The sequence below is a fragment of the Cynocephalus volans genome, chromosome 15 (genome assembly GCF_027409185.1).
Source record: "Cynocephalus volans isolate mCynVol1 chromosome 15, mCynVol1.pri, whole genome shotgun sequence".
NCBI classification, from domain to species: Eukaryota; Metazoa; Chordata; class Mammalia; order Dermoptera; family Cynocephalidae; genus Cynocephalus; species Cynocephalus volans.
In genome coordinates, this window is record NC_084474.1 from 5526449 (window position 1) to 5547654 (window position 21206).

The 21206-nt window shown below is 40.1% G+C and overlaps 1 protein-coding gene across 3 annotated transcripts in view; it reads left to right on the forward strand.

Moving 5' to 3' along the window:
* Nucleotides 1-21206, forward strand: part of SPIDR (scaffold protein involved in DNA repair) — a 409626-nt gene that overhangs the window by 19477 nt on the left and 368943 nt on the right. For all 3 annotated transcript variants that reach the window (XM_063079984.1, XM_063079986.1, XM_063079985.1), the window contains exons 2-3: nucleotides 14267-14422; nucleotides 15197-15263. In XM_063079984.1, coding sequence (XP_062936054.1) covers nucleotides 14267-14422; nucleotides 15197-15263 — 223 coding nt within the window. The remainder of the gene's footprint in view (nucleotides 1-14266; nucleotides 14423-15196; nucleotides 15264-21206) is intronic.

Here is a 21206-nt window from a genome sequence, read left to right on the forward strand (position 1 = left end):
TTTTTTCCCCTAGTTCCTTAAGGTGTAGGGTTAGATTATCTATTTGAGACCCTTCTTCCTTTTTAATCTTGGTGTTTATAAATTTTTGTGTGACCATTGCATCCTATAGATTTTGGTATGTTGTGCTTTCATTTTCATCTTTTGAAAGTATTTTCTTTTTTTTCTAAAATTTATTTATTGAATCAAAATCGACTATACCTATTTTTGTAGTTGAACACTGAGATATGTTGATTAAATCAATATTACTAGCATGTATATAGTTACAAATAGTAATTATTCTTTATGCCCCTTGTCCAATCTCTCCCCTTCACCCATTCCCACCCCCCCTAATTACCCTAGATTTCTTCTCTCCTTCTGAAAGAATAATGGTTACTCTGTTAATTTGTTGCCTAGATGATCTGTCCAATGCTGAGAGGTATGTTCAGGTCCCCCAATATTATCATAGATCAGATGCTTCTTCTGTCACTCAGAAATGGGCTTTGTGGAGAGAGACATCCTGTTCTTTTCTTTGTCTCTGTTGGTGACTCTTCTTGTGTGAAGGCACTCGAGTGGTTGGCAGACCATCTGTGTGGTGGTTATGGCGTCTAGCTGCTTTTGTGGCAGCTGTGGTTATTGTGGTGGCTGTGGTGGGCCACCCATGTGGAGGTGCAGTTTTTTTGGTATGCTCCTTGGCACTGGCAGTATGCCAGGTTGTGGGGTGTGTTTGGTTCCCTTCTCCATGCCTCTGGTCCCTGGGCAGGCCCCAAGGTGCTGGCGCTGTTTGCCTGGTTGAGGGAGGGTGGTTTGGTCCCCTTCTTCATGCCCTGGGTCTCTGGACGGGCCCCAAGGCGCCGGTGCCATGTGCCTGGTTGAGGGAGGGTGGTTTGGTCCCCTTCTTCATGCCCTGGGTCTCTGGACGGGCCCCAAGGCGCCGGTGCCATGTGCCTGGTTGTGGGAGGAGGGTCTAGTCTCCTTCTCCATGCCTTGGGTACCCACGTGGGCCCCGAGGTGCTGGCATTTTGTGCCTGGTGTGGGAGGAGGGTCCAGTCCCTGGTTCCATACCTCAGGTCACTGGGTGGGACCTGAGGCACTGGCTTGGTGTGCCTGGTTGTGGGAGAGAGGTCCAGTCCCCTTCTGCATGCCTCTGGACCAGGCGGGCCCCGAGGTGCTGGTATGGTGTCCCTGGTTGTGGGAGAGAGGTCCGGTCCCCTTCTCCTTGCCTCTGGTCCCCGGGTGGGCCCCTAGGTGCTGGTGTGGTGTGCCTTGTTGTGGGAGGAGGGTCCAGTTCCTGGCTCCATGCCTTGGGTCACTGGGTGGGACCCAAGGCGCTGGCTTGGTGTGCCTGGTTGTGGGAGGGTGGTCCGGTCCCCAACTCCATACCCCGGGTCCCTGGGTGGGCTCCAAGGTGCTGGCACGGTGTGCCTGGTTGTGAGAGAGAGGTCCAGACCCCTTCTCCATGTCTCAGGTCCCTGGGCAGGGCCCGAGGTGCTGGCATGGTGTGCCTGGTTGTGGGAGAGTGGTCCAGTCCCCAGTGCCATACCCTGGGTCCCTGGGTGGGCCCCAAGGCGCTGGCTCAGTGTGCCTGGTTGTGGGAAGGTGGTCCAGTCGCCTTCTCCATGCCTTGGGTCCCTGGGCGGGCCCCAAGGTGCTGGCATGGTGTGCCTGGTTGTGGGAGAGAGGTCCAGTCCTCTTCTCCATGCCTTGGGTCCCCGGGCAGGCCCTGAAGCACTGGTGCAGTGTGCCTGGTTGTGAGAGAGAGGTCCGTTCCCCTTCTCCTTGCCCCAGGTCCCTGGGTGGGCTCCAAGGTGCTGGCATGTTGTGCCTGGTTGTGGGAGAGAGGTCCAGTCCCCTTCTCCTTTCCTCGGGTCCCCGGGCAGGCCCCAAAGTGCTGGTGTGGTGTGCCTGGTTGTGGGAGGGGGTTCCAGTCCCCTTATCCATGCCTTGGGTCCCTGGGCTGGCCCTGAGGCACTGGTGCAGTTTGCCTGGAAGTGGGAGCGGGGTTCGGTCCCCGGATCCAAGCCTCCGTTTCCCAGGCAGGCCCCAAGGTGCTGGTGGTGTGCCTAGGCTGGAACTAATTTTTTGTCCTTTGCTTCTAACTCTGGGGAACTTCCTGTTGGAACTAGTACTTGAGTTGTGTGGTTGTTTAAATTGCTGCTTTGCTGCTGTTTCCCTAGGGAAGGCTGTTTGTGCAGCTCAGGGTTTAATGGTTGATCTTATAGGTACTTCTGGCTCTCCAGAGACTGGATGGATCTGTGTTCTGTAGAATCTCTTATCTGGGCCTGAGTTTTTTCATCAAACTGCACCCCATGCAATTCTGCATTCCTGACCAGTCTCCTCTGAGTGGTCCTGTGCTGATTGCGGGGGCAGGTCGTCTGTCCTTGCTGTGCCCCACTGCCCATGCTCCAAACACTTCCCATGGGACGGGCCCTGAGCCGGTTGGTCCCTTGCGATGAATCACTGGCCTCTGAATGGCTCCCTTTTTTCAGTTGTTCTGGCTCCTCGCTCCTGTGTGGGTTCATGGGAAACCTATTAGTGGTTTTGCTGTCCTGGGGACTGCCAAGGCCCCCTTCTCTCCTGCCACCTCCAAGTAACTCCATCTGAAGGGCATAGCTGCAGCTTCTGCCGGCTCCTGCTCCATGTGCGCATCAGCTCGAGCCTTAAAGCAGCCGCAGCCCAAAATGCTCAGAGCAGCTTTTTCTTTCTCTCATCATAGTTTCTCACGCCTTTGTGAACTTTGTAGGTCTCTCCTCCTCTTCCCCTGAGCTCCAGCGGCTCCGGCTTGGCTGATGTTACATTTTTATAGTTGTAAATTCATTGATTTGTGGGAGAGACTGGCGCTGCAGTCCGTCTATTCCTCCATCTTGATTGGATCCCTTGAAAGTATTTTCTTTTTTTTTTTTTTTTTTTAAAAGATGACCGGTAAGGGGATCTTAACCCCTGACTTGGTGTTGTCAGCACCACGCTCAGCCAGTGAGCGAACCGACCATCCCTATATGGGATCCGAACCCGGGGCCTTGGTGTTATCAGCACCGCACTCTCCCGAGTGAGCCATGGGCTGGCCCCCTTGAAAGTATTTTCTAATTTGCCTTATAATTTATTTCTAATTCTACTTGATGCACTGGTTGTTTAATTTACACTTGTTTGTGAATTTTCCAGTTTTTCTTTTGTTGTTGATTTCTAGTTTTATTCCACTGTGGTCAAAGAAGATACTTTGTGTGCTTTCAGCATTTTAAAATTTATTGAGATGTATTTTGTGGTGTACATATGGTCTAACCTGGAGAATGTTCTGTGTGCACCTGAGAAAAATGTGTACTGTGCTCTTTGTGGGTAGAGTGTTCTATATGTGTCTGTAAGGTTTAGTCAGTTTATTTTGTGTTGAAGCTCTCTGTTTCCTTATTAATTTTCTGTCATATTGAAAGTAGGATATTGATGTCTCCACATATGTTGTAGAATTGTCAAGTTCTCCCTTCATCTCTCTCAGCTTTTGTTTCTGAGGCTATTTTGTTAGGTTTTTATGTGTTTGTAATTATTATATCTCCTGGTGGACTGATCCTTTTGTTAATGTAATATGTCTTTGTCTCTAGTAACAGATTTGTCTCAAAGTCTATTTCGTCTGATAGTGGTATAGCCACCCCATCTCTCGTTTGGTTACTATTTGCATACACTATCTTTTTCCAGTCTTTTCACTTTCAATATTCTTGTGTTTTTAGACCTAAAGTGAATCTGTAGACAGCATATAGTTGGATCATGTTCTTTTAATCCAGCCTGCCAATCTCTGCTTTCTGAATGGGGAGTGTCATTTGTTCACACTCAAGTTAATTACTGGTAAGGATTTCTGCTATTTTGGTATTTTTCTGTATATCCTATATCTTTTTGTTTCTTAATTACTCCATTACTGCCTTCTTTTGTGAAAATTTGTTGTTCTCTAGCATAGTGTTTTGATTCCTTTCTTGTTTCTTTTTCTTAGTTTTTTTCCTAATTGTTGCCTTTGGGTTTACAATCGACTGAATTCTAATAATCTGGTTTATTTTATTTTATTTATTTATTTATTTTGTCTTTTTCGTGACCGGCACTCAGCCAGTGAGTGCACTGGCCAGTCCTATATAGGATCTGAGGCCAGTCCTATATAGGATCCGAACCCGCGGCGGGAGCGTCGCTGTGCTCCCAGCGCCGCACTCTCCCGAGTGCGCCACGGGCTCGGCCCTAACAATCTAGTTTAAATTAATTCACTGAAATAAAAATTCTGCCCCTATACCTCTTCATATCTTTGCTTTATATTGTTATTTTCACAAATTGCATTTTTATACATTATGTGCCTATATGGGGAAAAATGTTACAAACTGAACAGTGTAATACTACTGAGTTATGTTTACTTATGTTCCTATATTTACCATTGTTCTTTTTGTGTGTGTATGGCTTGTGTTACTATCTAATACCCATTCATTTCAGCCTGGTGAATGCCCTTTAGCATTTCTTGTAGTGTAGTTCTAGTTATGAACTCCGTCAGCTTTGGATATCTGGGCATGTCTTAATTTCTGCTTCATTTTTGAAGGATAGTTTTGGTGGATATAGAATTCTTGATTGACACTTTTTTCTTTAAGCAGTTTATATGTCATCCCAGTGCCTATTGGCTTCCATGATTTTTTGTGAGAACTCTGTTGTTTATCTTATTGAATATCCATTTTATGTGACTAGTCACTTTTCTCCTGCTGCTTTCAAGATTCTGTCCTTGTCTTTGGCTCTCTACAGTTAGAATGCAGTGTATCTTTTTTTTGCTTTTATCCTGCTTGGAATTGCTGAGCTTATTGGATATGTAGATTTATATTTTTCAAGTTTGGGAAGTTTTCAGCCATTTTTTCTTCAGATATTCTTTCTGCTTCTTTCTTTTCTTGTTTCCCTCTGGGACTTTCATTCTGTTTATGTTGATATGCTTGGAGTTCTGCAGGTATCTTAGATTCTATTTATTTCTCTTCTTTCCCTATTGCTCCCTTAGGCTGGGTAACCTTAGTTGTCCTATCTTCAAATTGACTGATTTGTCCTTCTTTTTTCAGATCTACTATTGAACCCCACTAGTGAATTTTTCAGCTCTAGAATTTGCATTTGGCTCATTTTTGTGATTTCTCTTTCTTGATATCATTTGGTATTTTTTTACATCGACATTTCCTATTTCTAGTTTTCTTTAATTGTTCACCCATGGTTTCCTTTAGCTCTTTGAATATATTTAAGACAGTTGATATAATACCTCTGTCTCATTAGATCAGTGTCTGGACTTTCTCCTGTATATGGGCCATAGTTTTTTTGTTTCTTTCCATGCCTCCTAAAATTATGTTGAAAACTGAACATAAATATTATTACAGTGTGGCAGCTCTGGGAATGAGATTCTCCCCTTCCTTTAGGCTGGTTGTTGCTGTTTGTTTTGGGTGGTGGTTGTTTGTTTAGTGACTTTTCTAAACTATATTTTGAAGTCTGCATTTTTTGTCTTGTGTTGCCACTAAAGTCTGTGGTCTTTTAACTAAGTGGTCAGCTAGTGCTTTGATAGAATTTCCTTAATTGAATGAAGCTTAAAAGAAAGAAAGAAAGAAAAGAGAAAAAAATAATCTTCTGGTTTGCAGATTGTGTTTGTGTTGAGACATTCCTTAACTTTCTGCTTGCATGGAGCCTGACATCACCCAAAGGTGAAAGCTTGCAAGGTTCTCAAGCCTTTTCTGAGTATGCTGGGCATGCCCATGACTGCCTTGATTGCCTTGTATACAAGGGAGCTTTTTAAAAGTATTTAGTTGCCCTCATGTGTCCTTTCCCAGTCTGTTCCTTTGCAGGCATTTCATTTGGTGTATCGCTTGTCTTCATTGTTGTCCTTGCTCTAGGCTGCAGTGGCCTATACTTGTTCCCTTTAAATGCTTTTGGCAAGCACTGCCTGGGAAGCTGCCCCAGCCCTGGGAATGCTTGAAGTTGTGTGAAAGAAAGGCAAACCCTTGTTCTAGTCCTTCAGGGAGCTGCAAGATGGTACAGAAACAACCACAATTTTTTGAGATTTTGGTCCTCATTGTTCCCGTTGGCAGTAGCAGCCTGCACCAGGAGTGGGAGCTGCCATCCTCATGGCTACTGCCAGTCTAGAGTGTGAGGGATGGTAGGAGTGTAATTTAAAATGCCGCCATGTTCTGTTAATTCAAGGAAGCCGCTTCTTCCTTCACTGGTCTTCCCCTGCTTGTTGTCTGAGTTTTTTACTAAACTCCAGAGTTTCCCCATTTTGAAGTAAGTATGTGATTCCTGTTCTATTTAACTCATAGGAATACTGTGAGGCTTGACTGAGAGAAAGAAATTAAAAAGTGAGTTTTAGAATTAATATTTCCAGTCTCTCTATACTGCCTATGTATGTTCATGTAACTTCTGTTGTTATACTTATTTCTTTATATTGTGTGTACATGTGTTTTTAACATATCCATATGCAGTGATTGTAGTGAGTCTACACTACAATGGAAAGGACTCATGATTTATATTTGTGTCTTCTGTGCCTTAGCTATTACAAGCCCCAGTTTGTTGAAATTAGTTTTTAATAATAGTAAAAAATATTAAATTTCCATTTGCCTTTAACCACCAGAGCAGGTACATTTGGTTATGCAGGTTGAGAACTTCAGTGACTTCAGGGACACCATTCGTGGTGATGGCCTGACAGGCTTGTGTATTTGTTATGATACTCTTCCAGTGGATGGCAATAAAGTGCCTTTCCTATTGAGATCAGTATATAATGACAATTTTCTAATAGGTGGAAGTAAAGTGGCTTGAGAAGGGGTATCTTTTTCTCATTTGCAAAAGATGTGGCCCTATTAAAAATGTGGTCTTTGGGTTTAGACTAACCTGGATTTTGATCCTGGCTGTTCCGTTTAGAGATGTGTGACATTAGCTAATCTCTTCATGTTAGTTTCTTTATCTGTGAAATGGGATGAATGCTACTTATTTTAGCCAAATATATGAGGGAACTTTAAAAAGTTTGTGGAAGAATGGAATTAAAAGATAATACAAATCTTTCCATGAACTTTTTGAAGACTCCTCATATCATCTAAGATCTAGATGAGGTAATATATATGACACATTTGCTACAGTGTCTGGCACCTACTAAGTGCTCAGTAAATATCATCCTGCTTATTTTCATTGGACCTGGTGCACTTTAGTAGCATGTGATTACAGAATCAAGAAAAAGACTTCATTGAAAGACTGGTTTAGCATCTTTTTAACCAATTGCTTTTAAGTTAAGGACTATTGTGTTTTATTTGGTCTTACCTACTCCGAAGGGTAGTGGGGGGAGAAGGGGGGAGGGGGTGGGGGAGGATTTATAGGAAGCCTGGCATGAGAAGTTGGTTTTTAGCTTAGTAATTTTCCATTTCAGAAAAAAATGTTTCAAACTAGTGGTATTCTGATCTGGAGTGCAGGGCTAGTGGAAGATAATCCTGCTGTTTTTCTCTTTAAGTGATGAAAATAAAACAAATCACCATATTTCTAACACTTTAACAAGTTCTGGATTGTTGAGAAGAAGGAAAACAAAGAGGAACAAATTGGCAGATGTTAGGATTCTAGAATCAAAATCTTTTAGATTAGCTGTAATGAATTACTCTGGGTCGTTTAAACATTGCTTAGGTAATTATCTGGTGGTTAAAGGCAAAATTAGGTAATTATATTATTGTAAGTCTAAGCAGAATTACACATTTCATTACTACTTAGGACCTTCAAATGTTCAATTTCAAATTATAACGAGATTATACAAAATATGGCAACCAACTGTTCCCTTTAATTTTTCTGAGGACGAAGAAGAAGAAATGAATTTAAACTCTTAGATCATTCAAAGCATTTTTGACTGACCATTTAAAAACATGGGAATAGTTATAGGCTCTTTTCTGAAACTCTTCCCTGAATGGAAACGATAATCTGAGATAGTGTGGACTTGGGCCTCCGTAATTGGAGTAACGATTTAGGTGGCCTCTAAGAAATTACTTATTTAGTGGATGGTGGATAAAGCAACAAGTTCTGGAAGCTAGTACTTATAGAATTTGTCACATGTAGAACATAAGTTATAAATGAAATCCTGGTTTCAGGAATAAGAAGACACGTGAAAAAAACGTTCTGTATGGTAACTATGGAAATGCTATTGGAAGGTGGTGTGTTTCTAACTTCCAAATGAATGGTTCAAAGAAGGTCACTGAGGGTAGTAGTACAGAACGAGCCCATCAGAGTGAGTTTGAAGACAGTTGAAAAGGCAGCCTGGCGAAAAAAAGGTGTGGGCAAAGTGGTCATGAACATTACATGTAGTTTTCAAAAATTTCGTTATGCCTTGTGAAGATTCATTTTGACTTACACATTTTTCTTCCCACATTTGTTCTACTACCGTTCTTTTTCTTATTGTTTCACTCCTACTATCCTACATCACAAGGGTGGGGCTTTCTTAACTGGGATTGGAGACCTATCGTTGCCTGGCCAGCCTGGGAGAAAAATAGGAAGGCTGGTGCACTAGTCACGTCCCATAGCTCATGGAGGTAACTGACTCAGAAATAAACTGGCCTTTTCTACCGAGACTTTCATTTAACTTCCTCTGTTCCTTAAATTCTGTGAGGCCATAGAGTGTAAACAGTAAGTCTTTGTCTTTTCTTTTGAAGTTTGAGGTATTAAAGTAGGTTGTTAGATTAAAATAATTTCTTGTGAATCACAGCATATGAAAAGGTAACCATTTTTATGAAAAGAGTTATGTCTAAAACATATTCCCATCTTCTCTCTTGTCTGCTGAATATTAATCAGGTCTTCTACTACCTTTCGTAATTATAGTCTATGGTACATAGTATTGTTATTAGTAATAATTTAATCTTGACAGTAGTCTTGATGTAAGTATATTTATTAACCCCACTTTACAGATGCACAAACTTAATCTTGAGAAGATAAATAACTGGGCCAGTGTTAATGTGGCCAACCGGTGGCACTTCTGTGACTCACACCAGGTCAGTCTGACATATAGCCTGAAGACATGGCCTGAAAGGATTTATGTGCTACTTGTGGAATTTCCTGGATATTTCCATGCTCGGGGAAGATAATAAAGCAGGGTGTTTGGAACTAGGTCTGTTCTGAAAAGTTCAGGTAGCCATTGCCGAAGTCATTTCTCCCTTTATGCACGGCCACTTTTCTCCAGGAAATATTCCCTCATTAATCTATTTTGAGCCTATCAGCCTAATCTTGGCCAACTTCTTCCTGTACTCTAATGCATGTCCTTAGAACCTAAGGTGATTGAAGATGGAAACTGTCTTTTGCTATATATCTGCAGAGTGCCCAGTGAATCACTTCAGTTTAGGGCAAATGTTACTTAGCGTTGTAGTTCAGCAATTTGAATAGCTGATGATTGAAGCCTAACGTAAGCTGGACAAAAGCACAGAGGGTTGTTAGGCACCTGGCTGCTCAGTAACTGGGTGTGTTACCTGGAGCGTGACCCACTGCCCCTTCTTACTCTCTCAGATTTCTCCATAGGGTACAGGACAAAGTGGGTTACTTTGGAATCACATTCTTGACTAAGTTGTGAGGAAGGGACTCTTTCTCAGTAGCCCTGGTTAGAAAAGTTCTGGAAAGAGCCTCTGACTGACCCCGCTTGGGAACCAGGGCATCCGTGGACTGGGTGAGGCTGGTGTCCTTTGACTGACCTTGGCTGGGTCAGGGGCCTCAAACTGTGGTGATAAGAATGTGTTTCGTCACTAAAAATAGAAGGGTGCATGGGCAAGAAGGCTGGGTAGTCAGTGAAGCTGCTGCCGTAAGGGCCTACTCTGTGGCTGAGTAAGCACCATGTGGAGAGAAATATACATGATTTCTGTGAAGTGTAAAGAGAGCTATGGTGCAGGTATTGTTTATTATAACAATTGGGTAAAACATAATTGAGGTATGCTGAATTTCCCCTTGAGCTTGTACTTACTGTCTGATTTACTTTAGATATCATCAGCATCTGTGAACCAATTTTAAATTTTGTGACAATTGTGGTAAGATTCAAGTGATTTACATATTCATTCAACAGTTGTTTAATGAATACCCAGCATGTGGGAAGCATTCTACACTGAGGGGATGAGATGAATTAGGTACACAACTCCCCCTGCTCTTCAGGAAGACACATAGGAATAGGATAGGCAGGAAATAGGGTAGCTTTCCAGAAGCAGAGAGGTGAGTGGAGGCATGGAGGAACTGAGCACTGATCTGTAGCAGACCAAAGACAGTGGAGAGGTGATTTACAGCAAAAAGAGAGTGTTGTAGGCACAGGCATGGTGGAAATACTCAGGCTCTGTTTGGCAGGGGCCAGTGTGGAGTAGACAGATCGGCTGATGGAGGAAAGGCCGAAAAGTGAGGTTCAAGACCAGGCTATCTGCACTTGGCCTCAGGCCCTCATCTTCAGATGAAGTCACACTGCCTAGGGTGGGCCCAAATCCAGTGACCGATGTCCTTATAAGGAGAAAGGAGGATACACAGAGGTATATACAGGGGAGAATGCTGTACAGCAATGGAAGCAGAGATGGGAGTGATGCAGCTGCAAGCCAAGGAATGCTGGGAGCCATCAGAAGCTTGGAAGAGGGAAGGAATAATTCTTCCCTGGAGCCACCAGAGAGAGTGTGGCTCTGCCGACACCTGGATCTTGGACTTTTAGCCTCCAGAACTGTGAGAGAATAAATTTCTGCTTTTTTAAGACATGAAGTTTGTGGTAATTTGTTACGGCAGCTCCAGGAAATTAATACAACCCTTTGCTCCAATTTACCAATTGGTTATTTGTGTCTCTGTTTTTCTCTTTCTCCCACCTTCCTTCTCTCCCTCCCTCTCTCTCTCTGGCTGTGTGAGTGTAATTTTTTTCTGTGGATTTTAAAGTAATCAGGAGACGTAGTGCACCTTTACTCTAAATATATTTCCTAGAATAAATACATTCTCTTATATAAGCATAGGATAATTATAAAAAAAGGAAATTTAAAATTGACATGCTACTGTTCTCTAGTCAACAGTTTATATTCACGTTCTGTCAATTTCCCAGTAATGTCCTGTTTTCCCTGGTTCAGAATCCAATCCAGGATCATACATTTTATTTACTTTTCATGCGTCTTTAGTTTTCTGTTAATCCAGAACAGTTCCTCAGACTTTGTGTTTCTTGACCTTGTTATTTTTGAGATATACAGGCCTGTTATTTAGGGCTTGTGTGATGTTTTTTCCTGTTTAAATTCAGATTATGCATTTTTGGTAGGAAGACCAGAGAAGTTGTCTCGTGTTCTTTTCATGCATCATATGAGGAGGAGGTGCTTCATGTTGGTTTATGCCAACATTGATCACTTGGTTAAGGTGGTGTTTGCCAGGTTTCTCCTCTTACTATTTTATTTGGAATTAATAAGTAACTTGTGAGGAGATGCTTTGTGACTATGTAAATATTCTCTTCTTCATCAGACTTTCACCTATTAATTTTAGCATCCATTGATGATTTTCTAAGTCCATCCTTTATTTGTTTGTTTATATCAGTGTAGACTCATTTCTTATTTTATTTAATAGGTTGTAATCCTTTACTGTCATTCTTTATTCAATGTTGGAATGTCCCAGATTTGGCCCTTCAGGCAGGCTCAAGTGTTTTTTTGACATCTCATTATTCCTTGAGCAGTTTCTTTGTTCCAGGTTCATCTTGTACTTGCCTGTCCCATCCCTGGTATCACCCAGTTCTTTACAGAACCAACCCGGTTGATTTGATGGTTGAAGAGATATTCTGGAGTTAAAAAAAAATACATTGACTCTAAATAGACCAATGTTATTTTCTAACTTCTTTACTGTTCTAGATAATTGATTGAGTTTATTTAGAGCTGTCAGGGAAACTGCACAGTGATGAATGTCAGCACCCTCTGGCGATAGGTGCCTCTTCCTCATGTATTCCTGCCCTACCATAGGAATTCCCATGAAAGGAAGAACATGCTTAGAGTTGTTAAGTGTTAACATGCCATCTGTGTTAGGGCTGAATTTATTTCTGAATTTGTTCCCTTCTTCCTAGTTGTTTCAGTCCATTCAAGCTGCTATAACAAAATACCATAAACTAGGTGGCTCATGAAGAACAGAAATTTATTTCTTACAGTTCCGGAGGCTGGGAAGTCCCATATCAACATGCCAGCCAGGAGATTTGGTGTCTGGTGAGCTCCCTCTTCCTGCATCACAGATGGATGTCTTCTTGCTGTGTCCTCACACAGCAGAAGGGGCAAGGCAGCACTCAGTCACTTTTACAAGGGCACTAATCCCATTCACAAGGGCTCCACCCTCATGACCTAATCACCTCCCAGAGGCCCCACCTCCTAATACCATTACACTGGGGATTAGGATTTCAGCACAGGAATTTTGGGGAACATCAACATTCTGACTGTAGCACTAGTTAAGTTTTAGTAGTGTATTTTAATCTTAATTTGTTATTTATTATTATTTAAATTACAGTGGTATTGATGAAAGGATGTATTTCTGATTAGGTGATCAAATCATAATAGTTGACCTTAATTTGATTCCCAACATAAACCTAAAATTTTCTTTAAAATAAAATATAAATTAAAAATTGGAGATGAATGCTTGTCTGTTTAGACATTTGCTTAAAAAAAAAAAAGCAAAAATGCTAGAAGAAAATAAGTCTGTTATCGTTGCTACTGGATATAAACTTTCTTGGCTTACATTTTCTTTCTTTGAATATCTTAAAAATGTTACCTAAATTAGTTTCTTCTGGGATAAAGTGTTGCTGTCAGTGTCAGATTATAATGTAGCTTTTATTCTTGTAATTCACTTGTTCTTTTTTCTAGATGTTCAAAGGATTTTTTAAAATTGTATTTATTAGTGTATATCTTGTTTGTTGCTTCTGGGTTGATATTCTTAGGTATGTAGTATGCTGTTACAAGATGTAGTTTATTTTTTAATTTCAGGAAAGTTTTCTAGAATTATAGTTTTTAGTATTTGTTCTGTCACATTGGTTTTGTTTTCTTCAGGGATTCCTGTTATCTGTATGTTGGATCCCAACAGAGTCTTGCCTCATACCTTATTTCTCTTGAATACTTTTTTTTCATCACATGTGGGTGGTAGAACTTTAAAATTTCTTCTTTTTCACCTTCTACTTCTCTTAAGATGTCTGTTGAGGGCCGACCCCATGGCTCACTTGGGAGAGTGTGGCGCTGGTAGCGCTGAGGCTGCAGGTTCAGATCCTATATAGGGATGGCCGGTGCGCTCACTGGCTGAGTGTGGTGCAGACCACATTGTGCTGAGGGTTGCGATCCCCTCACCGGTCAAAAAAAAGATGATATCTGTTGTATCTATTTGTTCTTGGATTCCTTCTGGTTTAGTCCTTTTTACCTCGTGATTTTTATATTTTCTACTTTCTTTTGTCACGTCATCTCTGAGTTTTTGTAATTCTGAATGTTTTATCTTATTTTGAGATAAAAGGTTACCATTTTATCTGTTTTGTGTGTCTTTGGTATGCTTTCTTGTGTGTTTGGGTATTATTCTCATTATTATTTTTTCCCTAACGATAACTCTGTGAGATTTGGCTTTGATACTTTTCTGCTGCTTATTTTCTTTTTCGGAAATTTTAGAAGGAGGCAGGATTCCAGATAGCTTTTCTACCTTGTGTTGTTTTGTTGTAGTTTGCAAAAATATGGCCTCTTGTTTATTTGTTATGTTGTAGATGCTTCCTAGCTCCTCCCTTCCTCCCCTTCTCCCAACTGCTCCACCTGGACCTTTTCTTTGTCTCTGTCATCTCCTTGTGCTGCTTAGTGGATTCCAGTCCCAGCACTTTCTCGTCAGATGAGGCCCTGTCCAGGACAGAGGTCCTGGCTGACCAGTTCTGAGTGTCCCATGCTGCTCTAGCGGCTTCACCTCTCTGAGGGGGAGCCCTTGCCCTGGCCTTGTTGCAGGCCCTGTCCTCAGGTTGGTCACCTGCTGTGTGTCCTAGGGAGCACTAGGCATCTAGGTTCTAAGGGCCTCCTGTGCCCCCTTGCTTTTCTCAGCTTTCCTCTCAGATACTGATAATGTGTGGGACTTTGGAGGGTTGGTGGTTTGTCCTCACCCACTTGTATTTTTTGAGTTTGTCTACTGGTTGTTGTGTTGTCTGTGTGTTTTTGGTTTTGCTATCTAGTTGCTCTATCCTTATGTGAAGATTCAGACACATTCAAAAACTATGCCTTTACTCCTGCCATTTCGGGGTTTCCAAAATATTAATTGTCAACTTAATGTATATTTAATGAAGTTGATTTTGCTTTGTTTTTTCTTTTAAAAATTATCTCCACAGAGAAAAAGAAATTGGGATATAGAATACCCATCCTTCCCAGGAGAGAGGCCAGTGCAGTTGAGAAGAGCAGGTCTCAGGACAGTGGGGGCAGCTGCCTCCCTCTCTGAAGCATGGCTCAGGTGTGGAGAAGGATTTCAGGACACTTCTGGAACTCTGGTAATGTAGCTGTAAAATTGTTTTCCCCGAATGCTGAAGAGTAATCCTAGACCTCTTACTGTTCAGGCCTTCGCAGTTACATTTCTTTGGAATTCTTTCTGTATTTTCTTTCAGGACCCTGTAATCGGTACATTACTTTTTTCCCCTCATTCCTTGAATTACTTTATTAATTGTAGCAAGTTAGTATTGTGCAGAGTGTTTCTATACCTTTGTTTGTAGTTGAAGAATATATACCAAGAGTATTCCAGAAGGTGAAACCATTGAGCATATGTTTAGAATCTTTTGACAATGAGTTATTCTGGTTAATTTTTGTATATGTGATAACTTACAATAAAGAGGAATGCTATTATACACTCTAAAGATAATTTGGGTGCAGGTAGTAATGAGGACCTCATAGATGGTCAGAGTCACATATATGAACAGTTATTAACATGGAATGTTTTGTTTTTGTTTTTTATAAAGATGACCGGTAAGGGGATCTTAACGCTTAACTTGGTGTTGTCAGCACCACACTCTCAAGTGAGCCACACCCAACATTGAATATTAATGTGAAACATTTTGATCAGTCAGTTTTCTGTTTAGGTTCTGGAAAAATATGGAAATAAAATTACAAGTATATAGTACATGCTTCGAGAATATTTAAATTGATGGATAAAGGAAAACAGGAATGTGTTAAGGAGAATGTAGTCTAAGATTTTGGATATTTTACAAAACATTGTTGGTTTTTTAGCTGTTGTCACATAAATTACCTTGTTGTTATTGTTTTGCCTACAGTCATTAACACCTGAAAAGAAGGCTATTACAGAAAAGCACCTTGAATTATCCCCTAGACCCAAGAAAGGTAATATTATTTTGTTGATTTCTTGACAGAGAAGGTATAAGACTAATATATCCTTCTGTGTTTCTTTCCTTTCTTTCTTTTTTTTGCTTGTTTTTAAAAAATTTCCTTACGTAGTTTGAGTAGAACATATATTTATGGTTAAAAAAATCAAAACAATGTAAAAGTATTTCTGAGAACTCTTTCTCTTATTTCTGACACTATCCCATTTTTTCCTGTCCCCTATAGGTAATTATTAACATTTTTTCTGTATCCTTTCTGGATTTGCTTTTATCACAGAGACCAGTGTGTTAGCTCAGGATCATAGGTCCAGGGTGTTAAAAAAAATCTGATTTGGGAAATAAACTTATGACCTATGCTATAATCACTGTACTGTTTCAGGCTATGAAATTCTTACTCGGTGAATTAGTTAGGGGAGGCTTTCACGATTCAAAAGGCTTTCAAGCTACAGTAGGAAACTGTTCAAACATTAGAGTGTTTCACCAAATGGAGCTGAATTTGTCTCCTGCAACAAGACATCCATAAGGCCAGACTCATTCTGAGTTCTGCAGGCTTAGTATGGCGTTGCCTTTCCCAGGATCTCTGCCTTAGCCAAAACCTTTGGCATAGGGTAACCTCCACTAAAGACATTGTAGTGAAATTAAGGCTTTTTACACAGGTATGTTGCTGCGCAAATTTGGGGTTTGTTAGTAATGAAGAAGAGGGGGTGGATATCAGGTAGGTTACTGGTTCTGCTGCCACAGTCAGTTACCGTCTGGGTGTGCGGGAAGAGTGGGGTTTACGACTTCAGGGATTTTGCTGTGTCCTGACTATGTAATCTTGGGAAAACAAGGTAAACACTCTGAGCCTCAGTTTCTGCATCTGGAAAATTGGTATAAAATGTGTGCCTTTTTGGGTTATTATATTAGGTGAGCTTAAAAAAAAAGCTTAAGTAAAATACCTAGTTCAAAGATATAAGGCACTTAGTAGGTGCTTAATTGATGACAGCAATTGTTGTATCTGATGGCAGGCAGAAAGAGCTATGAGAGAGCCTGCTCTCAAAGTTCTACAGAGTGGAATAACTTTGTGACTAAACGACTAAACATTCTAAGCTTTATTATTATATCATTATCATTTAAGGAGGTTCTTTTCTATGCAAATAAAAAATAAAATTTCCCAACTTGAAATTCCTAAAACACAGTATTGTAAGATAAACTGGCACACATCTTTTTGCAGTACCATAATTTTCTGATGGAACTGCAGAATTTTACTTTTCTTTTTACTAGTGCCAAATGCTGTGATATTCAAAGATTAATTTAATTCTGATTTCTAGACCTTCATAATAGATAATATGGAGAAAATGATCAGATGTTGTTATATCTTTTTCTAGAGATTTTAAATAAATGTAGAAATTCAGCTTTGAGAGAGAAAGAAATATTAAATAAGTTGCTACTTGTATTTAATTACAAATGGATCTTTTAGGATGATTTCCCCATGCCAATACATGTCCTACCCACTCTGCTGTACTTTCTTCTCTATAGAATGATCAATATATTCTGAAAGGCTCAAAAAATTTGTATCAATGTATATTTACTTTATAGCATGTGCGGCTTAAGGCAAGAAAGTATTGTTGGTAATTTAATAAAGGCTTACAGACAGAGATTTATAGAAAAAGGGACTCAAGGCATTTCCTAGAACTGGTTCATTTTTAAAACAGTAGCTTCTAAAGTATTAGTTTAAGACAGCCTATTAACTAAAATGTGGTATAAAATCCTATACCACATTTAGGGAGAGGGAGTAAAATTTTTATGAAAGCTGGGAAGCAGGAGTGGAGAAGATACTTTTGAAAGTGTGTATAAGGTGGCTTATTGTCTCTGTTTCCTCATCTGTAAGGCACCGAGAACAAAGAAAACTGAAAGGGGAGGGAATTGAGAAGATGGAGGGGATGAGAGGAGAAAGTAAATGAATGTTGGCAAAGGATCTCGCCAGAAGTTTCAAGGGAGAAGGAAGGAAGAAGATAAAAAGCTAAGAGGAAAAGAGTCTGGACCTTTGTAGATAGTGATTTTTTTTAAAAGGCAGAACTTTCATACACACAAAAAAGTGTTTACCAAGCAAAATGAAAGCAGAAAAAAAAAAAATGTTTTTCCTGAAATACCCTGCAAAGTATTTTCTCAAAATCTTTGTTGATTGAGCTTAGACATCTTCCCTGTGAAAGCATTCCTAAATTTTTTTGTCATTCTTTATTAACCTGCTTTTCACCCCATTGGATCATTGGCTTGTTAAGGGCAGACCTCCACTGTTGCTCGTCTTTATGTCCCAGGTGTATCAGTTTCCAAGGGCTGCCATAATAAAGTCCCACAGACTGGGTAGTACTTTACAGAAACTTACTGTCTCACAGTTCTGGAGGCAGAAGTCCAAAACCAAAGGTGCTGACAGGGTTGGTTCCTTCTGAGTGCTGGGAGGGAAAGACCTGTTCCAGGCCTCTCTCCTAGGCTTGTAGAAGGCCGTCCTCTCCCTGTGTCTCTTCACATTTGTCTTCCCTCTGCTCATGTCTGTCTCTTTGTCCAAATTTCTCCTCTTGTACGGACACGTTACCTTGGATTAGGGCCCACCCTAATGATCTCACTTTAACTTTAAAGAGCCTGTCTCTAAATAAAGTCACATTCCGAGGTATAGGGTGTTCAACAAATGAATTTTGAATGTGGGTGGGACACAATTCAGCCCATAACACAGGTGCTAGCACAGTGCCTGGTGCACAGGGGGTGCCCAGGAATATTTATAAATGCATGGTAACTGTTTTCATAGTCTGGCTAATGTCCTTCCTGTAAGTCCATTGGAATGGCCTTGATCTCAGGGGCACCCCCTTTCAGCAAATAAAATGAGTTACTGACGAATAGATTCCTAGAAGTGGTTTTAACTATGTAAGTTGTGCGTTAAATGCCTATAATTTGTGGGTTTATAAGTCTAGAATCCTGGTGTCTGAGAATTTGAATGACATAGCTGTTAATTACCCTATCTCTTGTAATAGATGTACAGAAGCACCAAATTGTTACATATTTTCTTGGAGTCTCACACTAAACAAATGGTGAAAGAGACTGCAGGTCTCCAGCTACTTTGGGAGCTTTACATATGATTAAGAATGTGGCCTCAGAAATTAGACTGCGTGAGTGTCTGCTGGGTGAACACAGGAAGCACTGCAGTTGGGAAGCCCTTTCTGACTAATGACTCAAAACCTAGAAGCCTTAATAGTAAAGGTTGTTAAACTCACCTAAATAAAAAGGGAAAAGTTACGTGGTTAAAATTACTCATGTATACACACAATTTAAAGCCCCCCAAAACTGTAGAAAATACTTGTAACTCATATCACAGAGAAAGGCTGATTTTTTTAAAATAAAGAACCATCAGAAGTTAATCTAGAGGAAAAAAGATAACTATTACAAAAATAAAGGTTTACATACTGTTTACAGAAAAGCACTTATAAGTGGTTTTCAAACATGAAAAGATGCTCAGACTCATCTGTAGTAGGAGAAATACGTATTGAAGCTGCACTGAGAGGCTGTTTTTCTCTGATCAGATCATTAAAACTTTGTTCAAGTCTTCTTTTATGCCCTTCCGAAGTCTTTTAAAAGTTTTTCTCACTTAGGTTTTACATGTCTTTAAAGTTTCTTCTAGGTACCTTATCTTTTTTTGCTGTTTATATTTGATTTCTGTATAGTATTTTGTACCTTGCTACCTGTATTGGAGTTTATTATTGGTAGTAATTTTTCAGTTGGTTTCTTGAATTTCTCATGAATTTTTATTTTATAATCTGGAAATTGTGATTACTTCCTTTTTGATTTACTTTTTCAGTTCATAAAAATGAGATTGATAATGTCTTTTGCAAGGAAGTACACAGCTTAGTTTTATTAGCTATTTAAACAGATACGGATTCTTAGGTTATTCCAAATAGTTTATTTCTCCTTTTATATATTGAAGGATAGCCTGCTTCAGTAATGCTTTCTGGGTATTCATGGCACAAAATAAGTGTTCAGTAAATGTTGATTATTTTATGTTTTTGTGCCTTTGTAGTGCTGCTTTTCCAGACACCTTGTCAGTGAGTCCTCCTTTCCTGATCAGCATGGAGTGCCCCATCCACCTCCTTTGGGCCATCATTGTGCCATGACATACTTCCAGTTTAATATTTAGTTTTTCTTCTCGTGATTAGCGTTTCCTTTCAGACCATGTATTCCTTGAGGGTGGGAGTTTTCTTTCTTTTTTTTACCCTCACGATTACTTTATCAGTGGGGTTTTGTAAATATGTATTGAATGAAGTCATTTAACTTCTGAACCTAAGTTTTCTCTTCTGTAAAACATGAATTAGAAATATCTAATCTCTTAATCTCATAGTTTATTGAAATGTACTTCAAATTTTGTCAAATACCATACCGTGTAGGGTAAGGTATGTATATGTATATACTTAGTTTTAGCATTATAGCTACAATCATGAATATAAGCAGAACAATGGATTTTTATTAGTTATGTATGCCTTTTCTGTTCAGTATCAGAAAAGTTTGCTGTTGACTTCTGGTTCTGCCACGATGGAGTAGCCCCATTTCTTCTAGGTCTTCTGCCTATCATAATGGCTAAAATAGAGAATAGTGATAACAACAATGCTGGTGGGTTATGGAGCGTCTGGATCACTAATACATTGCTGGTGGACTGTAAAATGTTACAGCCACTCTGGAAAATAGTTTGTCAGTTTCTTATAAGACTAAACATGCAGTTACTGTACAGCCCAGCAATTGCACCGTTAAGAATACCATACCATTGAATATTCCATGGAATATTCAGTAGTAAAAAGAAAGTAAATGTTGATACATGCAACAACTTAGATGAATATCTAGGAAATTATGGTGAGTGAAAAAAGTTAATTTTAAAATGTTACATGGTATGATTCCTTTTATATTATATTCTTGAAATGACACAATTATAGAAATGCAAAACTGATTCATAGTTATAAGAAGTCAGGGATTGGTTTGGTGCAGTGTGTTTGTGTGTGTGTGTGTGTGTGTGTGTGTGTGTGTGTGTTTGTGTGTGTGTGTGTGTGTGTGTGTGTTTGTGTATCTATAAAAAGGTAATGTTGTGAGGCTGCCGCCCGGAAAAGAAACCAGAATACCCAATTGAGAATTTAAAAGGGGATTTTTATTGGCCAGCTGACGACTGTCCCTCCAAGAAAGTCTCAGAAGGGAGCAGCCCTGACTTAAAGTTTAGGGGTTTTTTAAAAGGCACATTTTTACATCAGTTACACAGTTAAAATTATCAAATAGTCACACACTTATAGTTATAATATAGTTACATACATACACACATACCCTTCTGGCGTGGGGAGGGAGTTTGGGGAGGCCTAGCGCAAGCTGATAACAGAAACTGAAAGAAGCCAGTTAATTGCTCAGGGGGCAGCTTGGGTGGGGAACAGCAAACAAAATTCAAACTTCTCTAAGTGCAGGCTAATATTTAGCTTTTAGTTTCTATCAAGGGGTCTGAAGAGCTGAGGGGGATTTTCAAACAACATTTTCTAAGCAATTTAAACACTCTTTAAACTTAATCAATCTACCTTGTCACACAGCAAGCAGTTTCACAGAAGCGAAGTGTGTATGTTATGAAAGTGGGGGTCACCCTATCTCATTAATACATGGCAGCCTGTGGTGATGGAATGTTCTGTATCTTGACTGGATTGATGTCAATATCCCAGTTGTGATGTTGTACTACAGTTTTGCAAGGTGTTGCCATTGGAGGAACTGGGTGAAGGATATAAGGGTCTTCTCTATTATTTCTTACAACTATATGCGAATTTATTCTTATCTCAAAATAAGAAGTTTAATTAAATACAAAATTTTGCTAAGTGTTTTAAGCACCCTGCTGCTGTGAGGACTCTTAGTATGGCAAAGGAAGCATACAGAAGCGTTCCTGTTATTCCTAAGAATTGGT